Source organism: Sprattus sprattus (genome assembly GCF_963457725.1).
Source record: "Sprattus sprattus genome assembly, chromosome: 1".
Taxonomy (NCBI): Eukaryota; Metazoa; Chordata; class Actinopteri; order Clupeiformes; family Clupeidae; genus Sprattus; species Sprattus sprattus.
The window spans coordinates 56,670,557-56,686,816 of NC_137920.1; the positions used below are offsets into that span (position 1 = coordinate 56,670,557).

At 42.4% G+C, this 16,260-nt stretch overlaps 1 protein-coding gene across 1 annotated transcript; it reads left to right on the forward strand.

The window, feature by feature from the left end:
- LOC308376996 (heterogeneous nuclear ribonucleoprotein A/B-like) lies at positions 1-7,837 on the forward strand. The gene is made up of 10 exons (XM_080853519.1): positions 1-237; positions 1,897-1,955; positions 3,284-3,672; positions 4,091-4,259; positions 4,335-4,493; positions 4,606-4,737; positions 5,585-5,726; positions 6,231-6,395; positions 6,490-6,575; positions 7,159-7,837. Exons 2-9 carry the CDS (start codon positions 1,920-1,922, stop codon positions 6,558-6,560), a joined length of 1,263 nt encoding a protein of 420 aa, XP_080709645.1. The 5' UTR covers positions 1-237; positions 1,897-1,919; the 3' UTR covers positions 6,561-6,575; positions 7,159-7,837.
- Positions 7,838-16,260: the final 8,423 nt, after the last annotated feature.

Below are 16,260 nucleotides of genomic sequence, written 5' to 3' on the forward strand. Positions count from 1 at the left end.
AAGCCAGAGGTTAGTGCAGATGGTGTAAAAGATTGTGGTTGATAGGAAATGGACAGTCAAGGCGAGAGGTGAGAGTTGTGTAAGGTCCCTCTCGCATCATTAAGATTAGCATGAATAGCATTCGAGACTAATGCATCTGGTGTTAATACAACAGTGGACACAAAAGAGGGGAAACAAGTGAGTATCAGAGACTCGAGGTGAAGGAACCACCATAGTTTGCTGAATAAAGGAAATCTGGTAAGTGCAAAGCAGTGGCAGTTACACTTCAAGTGAAGTAGGTGTATTGCAGTCGACTTTGTGGTTGTATTTTTTTTTTATGGAACTCACTACCACAATTGCAATCACTGGACTGAAACTCCCCAGGCAAATCACCACACAATTTCTGTAGTGGGTTTTTGTAGTAGTTCAGAGTTTATGCATGTTATCATTACAAAACAGGGACATGAAAGCAGAAAAGTCAGTTCGCCTGGATATGTTTAGCTGCTACCAACAGTTTAATAACATGGTTGTAGTTTGACCACCTTTTGAAAATGCAATGTAAAGAGCAGATATAAATAGCATGGTAGAGCCTACACTCATGTTGGAACACCTCTGCCTTGTGTGTGTGTGTGTGTGTGTGTGTGTGTGTGTGTGTGTGTGTGTGCGTGTACCAGGGACATTCCCCTTCATTAACAAAACACTTGAAAAACACTTCTTGTTGCCTTGATTTCCACAGTAGGCCTCCCTGCAGCTGCCTTATGGTACAGCCAAGAATGTCCCTAAAATCTCCTAAACAGACAATTTTGTATTGAAAGCCTGACCAACCAGCCTATTTGTGTCTGTCTATTGTCAGAACTGACAGAGAATTATTGTCTTAAAGTGAGTTATTTTTTTATCTAGACAGAAAAGAGATGCACAACCTGAATACTTACTCTAAACGACAACACAAGGCACGCTGGAACCCCGCCCCCTCCCATCAGCCACAATAGAAACAAGTCAACACTTTCAATGTCACACCTACACAGACAGTTCATGTAAATGACAGTCACGCATAATAGCAGGGGGAAAGCCATCAAGAACCACTTCAGACAAAAGAGAACCTTCATCTTAATTTACATCATACTCTAAAGTTCATTTGTAATGTCGGCCGGACCCTGTCTGCTTGGTGCAGCCAAACCCATACTCCGGGCTCACTATAGCCTGGAACTGTTCATCCTGCTAGGGTATGCAGTCTCACAATTTTGCCATGACTTCTCTTAAAAGGATCCAAATGCTTTTCTATCTCCCTTGACAACTGGTTTTTATAGGCCAAGTAATGCAAGTGCAGGCATTTATCCCCTAAAGCCCTGCTCTCAGGGTGAGAGTATGGAACATTGTATATCAAAAGCTTTTCTTAGCTGTGCATTTTCACAGTAATCATAATTAAAACCAGATTATCAATCGGTACCTAAGAGGCAAGGTAGCCATGAGGTTTAGACATCTGCAATTCATGGCCTAGGATTGTGTGCACCACATCTGAAGGCCTACTTGTGTATTGTATCAATAACCCTGAGAAGGCTGCACTAAATGTAGATCAGATGCATGAATATGATTGAATGTGTGAATTTCTCATGTCAGGTGGCATCACATATACCAAATATTAAAGTCTGACCATTGCAACGATCATAAAGCAGACAGGTTAAGACACTGTTATTCCCTAACGCCGTTCTTTATTTATTTTTTAATCAGTTACAAAAGATGGATTTGGTATCTATCAAAAAGCTCTGCTTTAATTAACTGTTTAGCCAGAAGACAATATTTAGTTTAGTCAGGAAACGTGAAATTGTAATGGTGGAGATGGACAATTGCATTTCTGATAATATACAAAACACAAATGTGACCTATTTTCTGTATTCATTGCATTTTTCAAATGTTCAGGACACATCTTGGAAAGAGTCTGAATGAGGCCTCTTTTAACCCACTATTACAAGCTTCCAGTATGTATATTGTTTATTTTCTGATTATGTTCTATTGAATAGGCCAACTTTCAAAGTTTTTTCTTTTTTTCCTTGTATGTTTCCAATTAATTCCAAATAAACAGTGGCGTTAATGCAGTTATTCAGCATTACATGAAACTGTCAGATCCTTACGAGAGGTTAATGTCCTGTGAAAATCTGAAGAAGTAGCCTAAGACAACCTGCTCATTTGGTACAATACAGCCTTTTAAAAATGTCAAAGAATTCTGTGCACGCAAAAAAAAAAAAATAGAATTACATTATCACATCGTATTGAAAAATGTATATGTATGTTGTATATGAATGTTCCTTACAAAATGACGGTGAAGTAAAATGGAATGGTTGTATGTAGGCAGGGCCGCTTATTCCTCTGGAACATTTCGTTCCAGACCAGTATGGAAATACGTCAGAGGGGCGGGAACCTTTTGTAGTACCGACCAATTGAAAAGCACTATTATCACCTTGGCCATTCAGATACCAAATCAAGTGTTGTGTTATTGAGGGGGCACTTTCATCCGGCTAGATATCCATGCTGCCACGAGTTGGCGGTGCAGGGGAGAGTCCATTTTAACGATATTCCTCCGGCTGAATTAGTTCACAGAGTAAGCCATTATTTTGTTATTTTTCTGGTTTTGTGCATGATACGTTTTAATCGATGGTCGGTCTGAATTTATTCGACAAACTGCTGTTGAGTGCATAAAAAAAATACCAGGGACTTAGCTAGCTAATGTTACGTTATATTCGGCCATTTGCTGCCTAGCAAGTTAGCCAACATGCTAGCAAATCTTTGAAACATTTGGATTATTTTGAACAGATTCAATCGTGTAACTCGGGGAAATTGAGTGATTTGTTAAATGCTTAATTTAAGTTAATTTTTGATAGGTAGCGCACTTTGCTCAAAATGCTTTGCAGTAACGTTAAACGGCAATTCATTTTTTTTATGTAGGTTAGCTGTTAACAATGCAGCATTAGCTACGCTAACTAGCCAGCTTTGTAGGTTTGTGTTTTCACATCAGTGTGGACTGATCCCTAAACTAAACCTTACTAGAGTTAGTTATTTGAATGGCCAACATGCAATTTAACTTGTGGAATAATAATTTAAGTATGCGTGCTGGGTAGTTTTATTTCTGAGTTTGCTCTAATGAATGGACTTTGGGCAAGCCCTCATATGAACGTTAGGCCACCGAGTGGAGATCCACCCATCTTCCTTTTGCTTCGGTGGCTAGCTAATCATTGCGTAGCTAACTAGCTAGCGTGTATCTACAAAGCTAACGTTAGCTAATGATTATTGTTTATTACCAACATTGCAGACGATCACAAAAAAGGCCACGATGTCAGAAACCGAACAGCAGCTTATGGAGACATCCGAAAATGGTAACGAAGGTGAACATCTCAATTCCGAAGAGCCCGTTGAACAGCCTGAGGAGGAGGAGGAGGAGGAGGAAGAAGTAGAAGACGAAGTAGCAGAAGTAGTCAAAGACGAAGTAGAGGACGGCGTAGCAGACGGTGTACAAGACGGTGCAGAAGATGGTATAGAAGACGGCGTACCAGACGGTGTACAAGACGAAGTAGAAGAAGCAATTAAAGAAGAAGAGGAAGAAACTAGCATAAAGGTAGAAGACGCCGCAGAAGAGGATTCTCAGAATGGAACCTCGGAAGGTGGACAGATTGACGCTAGTAAAGGCGAGGAAGACGCGGGGTGAGTGAACTAAAATATATACAAGAAATGTTCAGTTGAATTAATTTGTTTGGCATATAACGCATAAGGGGATTGCTGAAAGGGTGCTTTTGTTCATTCGGCTTTTGTTGGCGCCATGTGTCCTCCTATGGGGGGATGGGCATGAGCTAGCTGGCAGGCGGCGACATTAGCACATAGTGTAACAAGCTGTTGTGGTCTGTACAGTTGGATAGTACAGACTGAATTATGTGATCCTTACATGTGTAACTCTGTATTGGCCACATGCCTAAATTTGCAAAAGCAACAATGCGCCCTTGTTATATATAGCAAAGATCCTCATATATTACATGCAAGTAGTGTTATAATTTAGCAATGGGTGGTTTGGAACAGCCATTGACACTTTCTTTGTGTGTGTGTGTGTTATTTCTCGCTCCTACAGTAAAATGTTTGTTGGTGGACTCAGTTGGGACACTAGCAAGAAAGACCTGAAAGATTACTTCTCAAAATTCGGAGAGGTCACTGATTGTACGATCAAAATGGACTCGAATACAGGGCGTTCAAGAGGATTTGGATTTGTTCTCTTTAAAGAAGCAGCCAGTGTTGATAAGGTATTGGCATCAGCTGAACTTTTGCATTGTATTCTGAGAAATTCTTGTGTATTTCTAACAATAAGTGTTTTTTAGGTGTTGCTGCAAAAGGAACATCGGTTAGATGGTAGACAGATTGACCCCAAGAAGGCTATGGCGATGAAAAAGGAGCCGGTAAAGAAGATATTCGTTGGTGGCCTTAACCCAGAGACAGAGGAGGAAAAGATTAGAGAGTATTTCGGGACCTTCGGCGAGGTACGTTTTCCACCCTGGCTTTTCTGACTTTTTTTTTTTCATGTCAATTTTGTGAATGTTCAGCAAGAACCCTCTTAAATTTTAACCACCTTCCATTCTTGTATGTCCTCAGATTGAAACGGTTGAATTGCCACTAGATCCCAAGTCTGAAAAGAGGAGGGGGTTCGTCTTCATCACGTACAAAGATGAGTCTCCGGTCAAAAAAGTCCTGGAGAAGAAGTTTCATCATGTTAACGGAAGCAAGGTAATTAAACAGCCTTGTGTATACATACGTGTATGATTCAATCCTGGTGTTTTATTACCTGAGGGGGGAACTGTTGCATTTGAGGAAAGGTGGGAAACTGCCTGCGTGACCCAGGACCCTTTCAATCCCCTAATATTCTGTGTGATTATGGCTGGTTGAGTGTCATCTCTCTACCATCAGGATGGTTCCAGTGTTGGTGAACAAATTACAAAACACTGGAATGAATGGAGAACATTGTATGGCAAGACTGATGATATTGCTTACCTCTGCTGTTTTTCATTAGATCATAAAATGGGGATCATTATGACCAGATAAGACACTGAAAAACGGCCATTTGCTTTAGCAATACGTTGATGTGTAAAACCAAGGAGGTGACTAATTGAGTGTCTTCTCAAGATTTAATTGGCCAATCAAAAAATCTAACTGGAAGGGGGGGGGGGGGGGAGTTTTTATATTACTAAAACAAGTATTGGTGGCAGTGGCTTTGCAGGGTTAATATGGAGCCATTTTAGCCCAATACTTGTATAATGACAGCAGTTAATGGGTCAAACTTGGGTATCATTTTTTTTTAGAGCACGTCGTAAGGAACTCTTACATGCTCAATTATGCCACTGTACAATGGCTGACATTTAGCTGGTTTTGCCACATTTTCTATGCTGTTTACAGAATTTGCAGCACCCATTTACTATTGTGACAATGAATGCTCTGTTTGTGACTTGTATAAAATATGAAGCTGGTAATACCTGTTGCAAACAGTGAACATAAGCATAAACGCATCATTTCCTCATCTTATTACTAGTGGGATCACAACTACAATGCGCAAACCGACTTTTGGTTTCTGTTTCAGTGTGAAGTAAAGGTGGCCCAGCCTAAGGAGGTATATCAGCAGCAGCAGTTTGGTGGTCGGGGCGGCGGCTATGGAGGTGGCGGTGGAGGAGGAGGAGGAGGAGGAGGAAGAGGGAGGGGCCGTGGTGGCGGCGGCGGTGGTGGTGAGTGAAATTACTTCATATTATCAATATCCACTAAAGTGCATACAATTAATAATTATCAGAAAGTTTTGATTAAAAGTATTAACTGATTTGTATTTTGTATATGGTCATTTCTGGTTCACACTGTGCTTCAGCATCAAATTTTGCCAGATGACTCTGATATTGTATACTCTTTACTCCATTACGATTGCAACACCCTCATCGAAAGATAGTCAGTTGAAAAGTTTGAGAACAGTTCACCTAGTGTCTTCATTGTAATCATACTCAATTTAAGATGTTCTTTGACATGGTTGTGCAACTCGACAGTGTCAAACTGGCTGTGGTATTTTTAACCGAATATCACTGAATGTGCTGCACCTGGGTTCATCCAAAAATGAAGAGAAAAGATTCCTAAAAAATTGTAATGCCCAACAATACTTGTACATTTGACATTTTCGTGTTGAAAGGAGAGGGGAAAGCATTACGGTTAATCTCGCGTCTGCCTGTGCTTTGACACATTTTTAGGACAAAGCCAGAACTGGAACCAGGGCTACAACAACTATTGGAACCCAGGTGGCTACGGCGGCTATGGTCAGCAGGGCTACGGTGGTCAGCAGGGCTACGGTGGCTATGGCTATGGCCAGTATGATTATTCATCTGGCTACTATGGCTACGGAGGCTATGGCTACAGTAAGTGGATGGGCCCCTCATGTGCTTACCTGATCACGATGTTTAACTTGTCTCTGCACAGTGAGCACTCAGTCCTCTTTCTCTCATCCTCCAGACCAGGGCAATACAAACTATGGGAAAAGTCCAAGACGTGGAGGCCACCAGAGTAGCTACAAGCCATACTGATCACATGTAGTGCAGGTATGCATTTTTTAGATTTTAGATCATCTCCTACATCCTAGCTGTTCGTTCTTTTTGTGGTAGACACTCTCGTTGCCGTGGTTTCCCACGGCATCCGTCTCCCATTTGAATTTGGAATGCAGAACTGTGGTCTTTTAAGTGTCGTCAGACGTCAGTTGATTTCCATAAGAGGAGGGCTGGGTTAAACTACTGCACGACCAATTTTGACAAACAAATCCAGTTTTGTGCAATTTGCCAGTTTCAGGTTGCCTAATAAAGGTCAACATTTATAACTACACTACTTGGTCAATAAGGGTTGAGGTTGTGGTGGACCCTACACAAATGGGTTTTTCTTACGGGGAGAAGGGACCTGCTTGCTGTTTTCATGCTTTGAGCCTGGGAATCCTTGCTCCTCTTGCCTTCTTTGCTTAGTCAGTCTAACAAGCCTCATTGATTTTTTTTCCTAATGCTTCTGTGGTTCTTTTTCACGCATGCACCTTACACCTTCCCCCTTTCCTAGTAAATGTGATTATTGTCCATGTTGGGATTTTTGTACATGCTTAAGGACCGCAGTGGCGGCACCTCCTCTCTCTTCTCTCCCCAGGACCTAAGTGATCATGGCAGCAGGAAGCCTGCAGTGCGAGCAGCGTGGGAGTGGATGGGCGACGGGGACCTGACTTTTACCTTCCGGATGAACAGACTCACACCTCATTTGTACAGAACAGACAATTGGGGGAAGCAATGTCACTTCTCCGCCTTTTTTTTTGTTCACATTTCCAATGATGGAAGTGTAATTTTTACTGTACTTTTTGGTACCTCTATGAATTTAATGTATGTTTTTTTTTTCCCTTTTTGTTTGTATTTTTCATGTTCTCTGGATTTACAGTCGAGATGGAGATCGGTCAACGTTTTTAGAAAAAAAATAATAAAATCACTTTTGACATTTATCTAGGTTTCCTTTTTTCCCTGGTGCTGTGAGGTGCATGGCTGAGTGCTTTAGCAACGAAATTGTGGAATTTGTCTTGGAAAAGGGATTTTGGGTTAACATTGATCTAATATGTGAAGGGGGGGGAAGCATCGTAAGCAAAAAAAAAGAATAATTAGATTGCAGTACTATATTTGACATTGGTTGGCTTAAGTTCCAATTGTTTTTGATCCTGCTTTATGTGGCTTTGATAATTAGTGCAATTGAAGTTTCTTCTCTGCTATAAAGAGTGGGCTGCAGCCCAACTGGAATTTCTTTCTTTTAGTGTCAAGTTAGAAATAAACATTTGATTATAATACGTTTGGATCTTTTGTAGTCTTTTCTGGTTGTTAATCATACAATGTAATGGCTTAAGTGACGTGCTCACAGTTACAGCGGGCTATGGTTATGTACTCCTTTTGTGGTATGGTTTGATGTTTGTGTTCATATAATTTGTTAATAATGTGGTAAATGTTACTGGTACATGTTACAGTTTGTGATGATTTGCTAACCGACATCCCTTGATAATAAGGAGAAGCATTACACTCAGGCCTGTGTGCATGTCGTTAGGGAAAGTGAGTGCAATTTCGTATTCTCTGTTTGGTTTTCAATTAGTTTCATACAGAGACCTTTTATCATCTGACAAACACTAGTGGAAGTTTTTTTTTGTGTCCCCATTAACTGTTTTTTAAAATGATGCTCAAACTATCTGCTATATGTCTCCGTTGATCGATTGTAGAAATAGTTTGAACAATGGTATTCCACATCAATCTGGTTTACTTACGCAGGTGTTGCTAGCACCTTTTCAAAACGAACACCACCAACATTAACTATGTTGTCCATGTGATGTAATACTTGTGGCTTCTGTTAATCATGTTTCACGTCTACTTGTGTTGTAAGTATGTGGTGTATACTCTGAGTTAAATGTGTGCAGTGAGTGCATTTTACAGTGACTAGTAAGAGAAAAGTTAACTTGGTGCATCTTTTAAATCACTGCACTCCATTTTGACTTACTCAGGTTGAGTTGAGCAGATAATATTTTCTGACTGTTAAGATCCCTCTGATATCCTATAATAATAAGTATGAATGAACACTGACTGGTTGCCCTTGATAATATATCTGTTATGGCACTAGCCAGCCAACTGTGAAATCCCATGAATAGGAATGATCATAACTTGATGAGGAGGTTATGCTCCCAACAATTATGGTACTTAAAAAGGAGGGCATGTTATTAAAAAAAAAAAAAAAAAAAGTGCGGCTGTGCCTTCAAATAATCGCTGCGCTTCATTTGTGGCCAGACAAACAGATTAGCTGCTACCTTGCAATGTTAATTCAAAACGTACAGGTCTTTAAGAGTGATGACTTGTCCTGGAGCATATGTGAGTGCCTCTGTGAGAAGAATGGGTCTGTGTTGGTTAATATGCACACACATATACAGAGTAAAGGTGGTAACTAGTTCAATCAAAGATACTTTTGAGGAACCTATTTTAAAATGCTTCCACCTTTATGGGAAAACATTTATGGAAGAACATTTTTGCCTTTATACACATGTGCCTAACTCATTAATTATATCTCCTGTTAAAATGTTAATTCTATCATCGTCTTCAGCATGGTCATGACTTCATCTGTGTATGATGCACTGGGAAGGCACAAAAAAGGGCAGCCCCATCCATCACACAGTCTGTTTAACAAGGTGCCTACTGGACCATTAGGGCCAATGCTGGCAAGTTTAAGAACTGTTTTTGCACACAAATAATCCTCCACACCACCCAATTGGAATTAGTCTAATGCTCCAACTTTGCTTGTATGCAGGTATTGCCCATTGCCTTTTATAAATTGCTACTGTCTTTCAACCTGCTGACTGTGTTTCTGCTGATACTAAGATGTGATTGTATATGAATACTTGACTGATGTAGACTAGATCATATGCATACTACATGAAGATGTGCACTTTGCTGATTTTTAAGTTCTTGTCTTTTTTTTCCATGAACATAATATCAGTCTGTACCTTTCAGACATACAGCAAAGATCCTAATCACTGACTGGATTGCTGTTGGTTCTGCGGATGTACACACCAAACTGTTCAGTGTACGTTGAAGAAGGCCTGCAGTACAGAGTGGCAGAGATGACTCCTGCCTGCTAGGTTCAGCAGCAGAAACCTTGTGTAGACAACTGTCTACAGAGCTTCACACCAGCCCAGGAAACATGCCATTTGCTCAACATGCTGAGGGACCATCTGTAGGTTTCATGATCCGGCAGTGGGCCAGCAATGAGCCAGATGATGTCACTGTACCACCTACTCATTTTCAATGACCTGCCAGATTGGAGCTATGGCTCTCCCATGATAAAGCAGAGGCAAAAGAACCCACCCTGGGCCTGACTTGTTTTTGCGACCCTTATAACCTAATCTTAAGCACAGACCTGACCCCATGAGGAATATGTACTGTGTGTTGGCGACCCAGTATGGTCACCTTGTCGTCATCCATCCTTTTACCACCGCGGCAAAGGTGGTCGTCCAACAGCTGTGGGATAAACACAGGGATTGGAATGACCCCATGTTCCCTAAAGCACCCCCTGCAGGCGTGTAAAGTGTGGAAAGCCGATCTCCAGTACTTGCCACAAGTGGTGTTACCGAGGTGCATCATCTGCAATGAATTATCAAGAAGCAACAGAGCTCATTGTACTGATACAGAAGGTCACCTACTGGACAGATTCTACCACCATCCTCCACTTGTTGAGTCCTGCCACTTCGTGGAGATATGTAGACTGTACATAACCCAGTTACCCTGCAGATGATCTCACTAGAGGAAAGACCTGGATCTATGAGATGGATCTAGGGACCACAATTTCTCCTACAGCCTCTCAGTGAATGGTCATCAAACCCCTTTGAACCAGCATGTGATGCTGATGCAGAGCTGAAAAAGGCTGCCTTCTGTGGGCTAAGGACCTTACTACCACCTATGGCAGATGAAGACAAGTGCAGCAGTTGGCAGGAATAAGTAGTGGCAGTAGCAGCGGAGCTTCATGGGGCGGCAGACCAGACTAGTCATCCTCCTGCAAGTACCTTCCAAGAAGCAGAGCTTCTGGTGCTGAGGAGGGTCCACACGGGTAGTTTTCCTAAAGACAATTGCAGCTCTGAAAGACAGGTAAACCGCTGTAACCTAAAAGCCAATTACTTTGCCTGTCTCTGGAGTTTGGATAAGATGTATCGAGGATCTTGACCCTGCCTGGCACACTACCCCCCATTGTCCTGGATTCCTGCCACCGGAACACTTAGATACTTATAAAGGATTATGATGACCAGCTGTGCCATCCAGGAGTAGAGCAAGTGTTTGTGGAGCTCTGCTGGAAAGTGTGCATCCTTAGAGGCAGAGAGGCTGTCCGCAGGCACTAGACGACATGCCTAGAATGCTTTAAGTGGTGGTCTAAGCCAGCCTGCCAGAAAACAGTTGACCCTCCCACTCAACTCATGCTGTTCAAACCAGCTTTTTATTCAGCTGGAATGGATTGCTTCAGCCCCTTCCTGATTGATGTGCGGTGCTGCAATGAAAAGAGGTGAGGCCTTTTATTTAAAATGCCTTACGGACAGGGCTGTACATTTGGAGGTCCTGACCTCCATCCTCACTGATGCATTCCTTATTGCTCTTCGAAGGTTCTTTGCCTGCCGTGGTAAGCCCACTGAGCTATATTCTGACCAAGGCACTAGTTTCCAAGGTGGAGAAATTTAGCTCAAAGACGACTTCAATCAGCTTAGCACTGACTTACAGCAGCTTCTAGCCAAACCGATCAGCTTCCATTACAATCTTCCTGATGCACCACATTTTGGCAGAGTATGGGAGCGAAAGATCTGCTCTGTTAAGACGGGGCTTAATGCCACACTTGGCTCAGAGACAATCACCCTCATCCAAACACCCTTGGATATGTTTTGGCAGACAAGATCCAGATCCTGTGACGCCCAATTGCCTTTTGATTCGTGGCCTGATGGATCCCTACCTAAAGTTGTTTATCCAGAGTGTGAACTCGTAGGCAAAGGGGATGGAGACACTCACATGTGTTGACGAACAGATTCTGGACGGCCTTTGTCAAACATTACCTGCTTGGGGACAGACCAGAGGGGAGTGGTAGTATCACTCCGGATGTCAAAATTGTGATGGTGGTGATGCTGGTTGTCCCCAGTTACCGAGCTCGTAGGCAGAGGGGATGTAGACGCTCACATGTGTTGACGAACAGATTCTGGACGGCCTTTGTTAAACATTACCTGCTTGGGGACAGACCAGAGGGGAGTGGTAGTATCACTCCAGATGTCAAAATTGTGATGGTGGTGATGCTGGTTGATCCCCAGTTACCGCGCTCATTGTAGCCATCTTACTGAACTGAAGGTGTGTGATGTTTTTTTGTAAAAATAATTTTCATATTCATCATCCTAATACCATCATATGGAAAATAAGGATAAATGCCTGAAGAAAAAAGGTTAAGGTTAATAACCGTTGATTCAGTGCAAGTGAAGTCATTACTATAAACATGCAATCAACTGGCATGGCTGAAATTCTCAGCCGATAAATGACAATGTGCAGTTGTGCACTTTCCCTCTTCTTCAGTTTCCATGGCTCTTCAGTGGAGTTATCGTAGTTATCTTATCTTTTCAAGTTTTTCAAACATCCATTTGATGCGGCTTCTAAGCCATGACGGCTCTAACTGGTGATACGGTATCTGAACTTTATACAGTACATGAACTGTGTAAATGCACTTCTGTTTTTATCATGTTAACAATGAACAGAGTTTATTAATTCGTAATAGTTTAGAAGAGGGTGGGGTGGGTGAGGGTACCAGCTGTTCAGTGTGTGTGCTGCAGCATGATGCTTTGCATCTCTTGATCACATCAATGGATTTTGTTCTCTTTCCTCTACTTTATCTTCTCTACCCTCCCCTGGATCCTGTATTTGTACTTTATTTTTCCTCTGCCCACAACAAAGGGCAACTCAACCGAGCCTTATCCGGTCAAGCACCACGTGTGAAATATCCACCATAGAGAATAAATGGCTGGGGCAACTATACAGTGTAGGATATTTCACTTATCACAGAGTTTCTCAAGGGTGGAAATAAAGAAATGAACAACTGAAATTCCCCTTAAGACCTTAGCTACGGTATGTGTTTATTATAATGGATTTCTTGCAAACACACAAACTTTGAATTAAATATTTGTTTCAAAATTTCAGACTATGTGACACTGATTGTTGCTCACATTAATTTGATTCCTGAAACTGCCACTCTGAAATGATGATATCTAGACACAGTGGAATCGGGGAAGCAGGGCTTGTGTGTGTGTCTGTGTGTGTGTAACATTATGTAAAGAAAGTAGGACCTTGTCCAATAAGAGCTGTTATGATAGGGAAAATGGTGTTAGAAAGTTCCAGCATGAATGATTTGATATATAACAATCGAAAATATGACTCGACAACCATAAAGGTGACTGTTGCCCTTATATCGCAATGGGCCTTTTGTGAAGAGCAATTATGGACTTTACCGGCAATCCCAGGTTCTATACTTCTGGGGCATTGGGCAATTTGTCCTTATTACAGAGAGTCCCACAGGTTGAGAAACCATGGCTTATAACACATTAGGACTACATCGGAGCATAAGAGCATGGTATTAATAGCTACTGTATATCTATAATATTCATTATTACAATGCAGAAAGTAACTTGAGTGATTTTAGGATGTCCTGTGACTCCAAGCTGCACGTGGGCATACTGGAGGGATACTCTCTCTCTCTCTCTCTCTCTCTCTCTCTCTCTCTCCCTCTCCCTCTCTGTATCATTCTTGTGAATCAAGGTCCTTGATAAAAATCAAAGGCCTTGTTTTGGTGTGTATGTGTGTGGCTGTGCTGGGCAAAGATATTGGCATGGCAACAACTATACCTCCTAACAACTACTCTCTCATTCATTCCTTTAGAACCCGAATGATAGAAAAGGATAATGTGCCTGAGTGTACGGCGTGCGCTTGTGTGTGTGTGTGTGGGTGTGTGTGTGAGTTCACCCGCGTTATTATTAAAGTGTGTGTTTTGCCGGTCATTAACCAAATTAGACTGCTTACCTTGAAGTCTTTTTCTACAAGAATGCAATCTGGGTACAGACCCTGTTCTCATGTTTGGACTGAACATTGTCTGTCAGCACATATACTAAGATGAAAGCATTTGAAGCAGGAGCCTTGGAATATTTTATGAGGTGTATATCATCGTGATTTACTTATCCAATGACTGACAGTAACTTTGCCATTCAAGCAGATTAATATGGGACCATCTGAGAGCACTCACAAAAAGGGGTTAAGTGAACGAGACCTGGGGTGTCCTCTAAAACAGCTGCCTGTTCCATATGGAAACGGAGGCAGTGCTTACAACCAGCTGCTAAATCTAGATGATTCCTGGCCACCTCCACAGATATCTGGAGCTCGTGTTAGAATGCAGTGTGTGCTGACATCATAGAGAACTGCCACGGCAACTGAAGAGGTTCTGGAGATCACTGGCCCAGAGAATTCACATTTATATAGGAGACTGGTAGGTGTCTGCATGTGTTGCATGTGTGTCAGCGTGTTGCATTTCACTTGGATTTAGTACAGAGTCAACGTTTGTACTATTATCTCAGCAGGGCACTGAAAGTTCACAACTGGACCGTCTGGATGACTTAGATAAGGATTGTACCCAGTAGACCACTGTATGGTGCTCATGATGGGCGGAGCTGATGAGTGATGCGGTTTTCCATCAACTTCTGGACGGCACTGATGTCTGCCCCTTACACCTGCCCATGTGGCGTGCCGAGGGAGCATCTGTTTTGTCTTTTTGTCTCTGTAACGGCTGCCCCGCCCCCCCCCCCCCCCCCCCCCCCCCTGCTAGGCCTAGCCTCCAGGTGTTTTTGGGTTTGAATATGGCCTCTCTCCAGCCTCCATGAATGTAAGGTTATGGGGTCATGGGTGGTGCTCAGTTGCTACTTACTTGGTTTAGTTTAATTCTCAGTCCTTCAACATAGCAGCTTGGAATGAGCAGTACTGATGATAATATTTATAAATCAGTTACGATAATAAATTACTGTATTAATCTGTCATTGTATTGACAAAGATTTATTCATTATAAATAACATTTGAAGTAAAACATTTTATAGGCATGACATACATTTCTCAATGATTTAATCTATGGCATGATTTGGAGATGCACCAAAAGCCCAACCACTTTGCAAAGATAATTTTTTAATCCAAAAGCAATATACCACCACATATTGTTCTCATGTAATTACTAAGCCACATATACATATACACTGCTGCAATCCTTTAAAAAAAAAAAACTTCCTCCTGTAAGGCTGACAATCTGCCACTAGAGGGCAACAGAAAGCTTTCATTGAACATATAACCAAAGTTAAAGTCAGTTTTATTTTATTATATACAAAGCAGTGTGTCTATGGCGCTTGCCTCTCCAGTCTCAGCCTCTACCATTACTCACCATCTTTGTTAGTCAGAGACCTCATACAACTCCATGGCCTCAGTCAAACTGATCACTCACCCCTGCTGGTATCTAAAAATAGGCTTCTATTTCAGTGTAATGGCCTCTCACCTCCTGTAGATTTGAAAGATCTCTGATACTTCAGTCAGGAATGAGCATAATTGCAGAGGCAAACCCTGTCACAGTGCTTTAACAATGAGCTCTACTATTTAAAGTGTTGCTACAGGATATCAGGGAGGAACCTCAACGTGGCCCTTGCTCTCGTCCAGTGTTCTTTTTTCAGTCTGTGTTTTCTGGCCTGAAATAATGTCGGTCTTTGAAGTCATCGCCCTCCGGCTGCTGTTCACGTACGCAGTGAACCCTCCAAAATGTAAAAACCAGTCTTGAAATTCCTTGCGATTGTGTGGCAACTGTCTGTCATGGGTGCAGTCGCACCTCTGCGTTACTCTATCTCCCCGGTGCAATCTAACAGGGGGCTGTGTGTACTTACTCACAAATGTATGAGTGAACGTAAACCCCTCAGGCCCCGTTAAGACTGCTGAATACAGGACCATTTTCACATCTGTAGGCAAATCACCTCCAGGCCTTGTCTTACTTTTACTCCTCCAGCTCTCTTCTCCGCTGCATCCTCTTCTTTTAATCCCCTTCTTCCTCTCTCTCTCCCTCTCTCTCTTCCTTTCTCTCTCTACCTCTCTCTCTTCCTCTCTCTCTCTCTTTCTCTCTCTCTCTTTCTCTCTCTCTCCACTCAGAGCTGAATGCACTTGACGCGTCGCAGCTGTGCTCAGCAGAGCAAGGCGATGTTCCCCCTCTTGTCAGAGTCCACTTCCCACGCACTCACCCCTCCATCCCGTGCACCTCTCAGTTATCAGTCCTTCCACAGAGCATTAATCACTGTCTTTTGGAGGAGGGTTTCGTCGGCGAAGCCGCACCGTGCCGAGCCAGCCATGCGTTCAGAGCTCCGACAGAGCCACTGAAAGAGCTGTTTTTGTCTGTCTGGAACTGAGTGGCACAGAGAGTCTGAAACAGCAGAGATAGATGGGCCACCTCCATTGTTCTCCTTGGCAAGGACTGAAATTAGCACTATATAACCCAGTATTGTGCGAAAGTGTGGAGTTGAATGTACTCAAGGCTCGAGATGACTCACCTACTGCGTTTGAAAATGGATGGTCACCAGCCCGCCCACAGACCCTTTTCAAGAGGGCGCGATTTAAAAAAGCTCCATTTTTGCTCTTGTTCTGGCTGGAGGAAAGACTT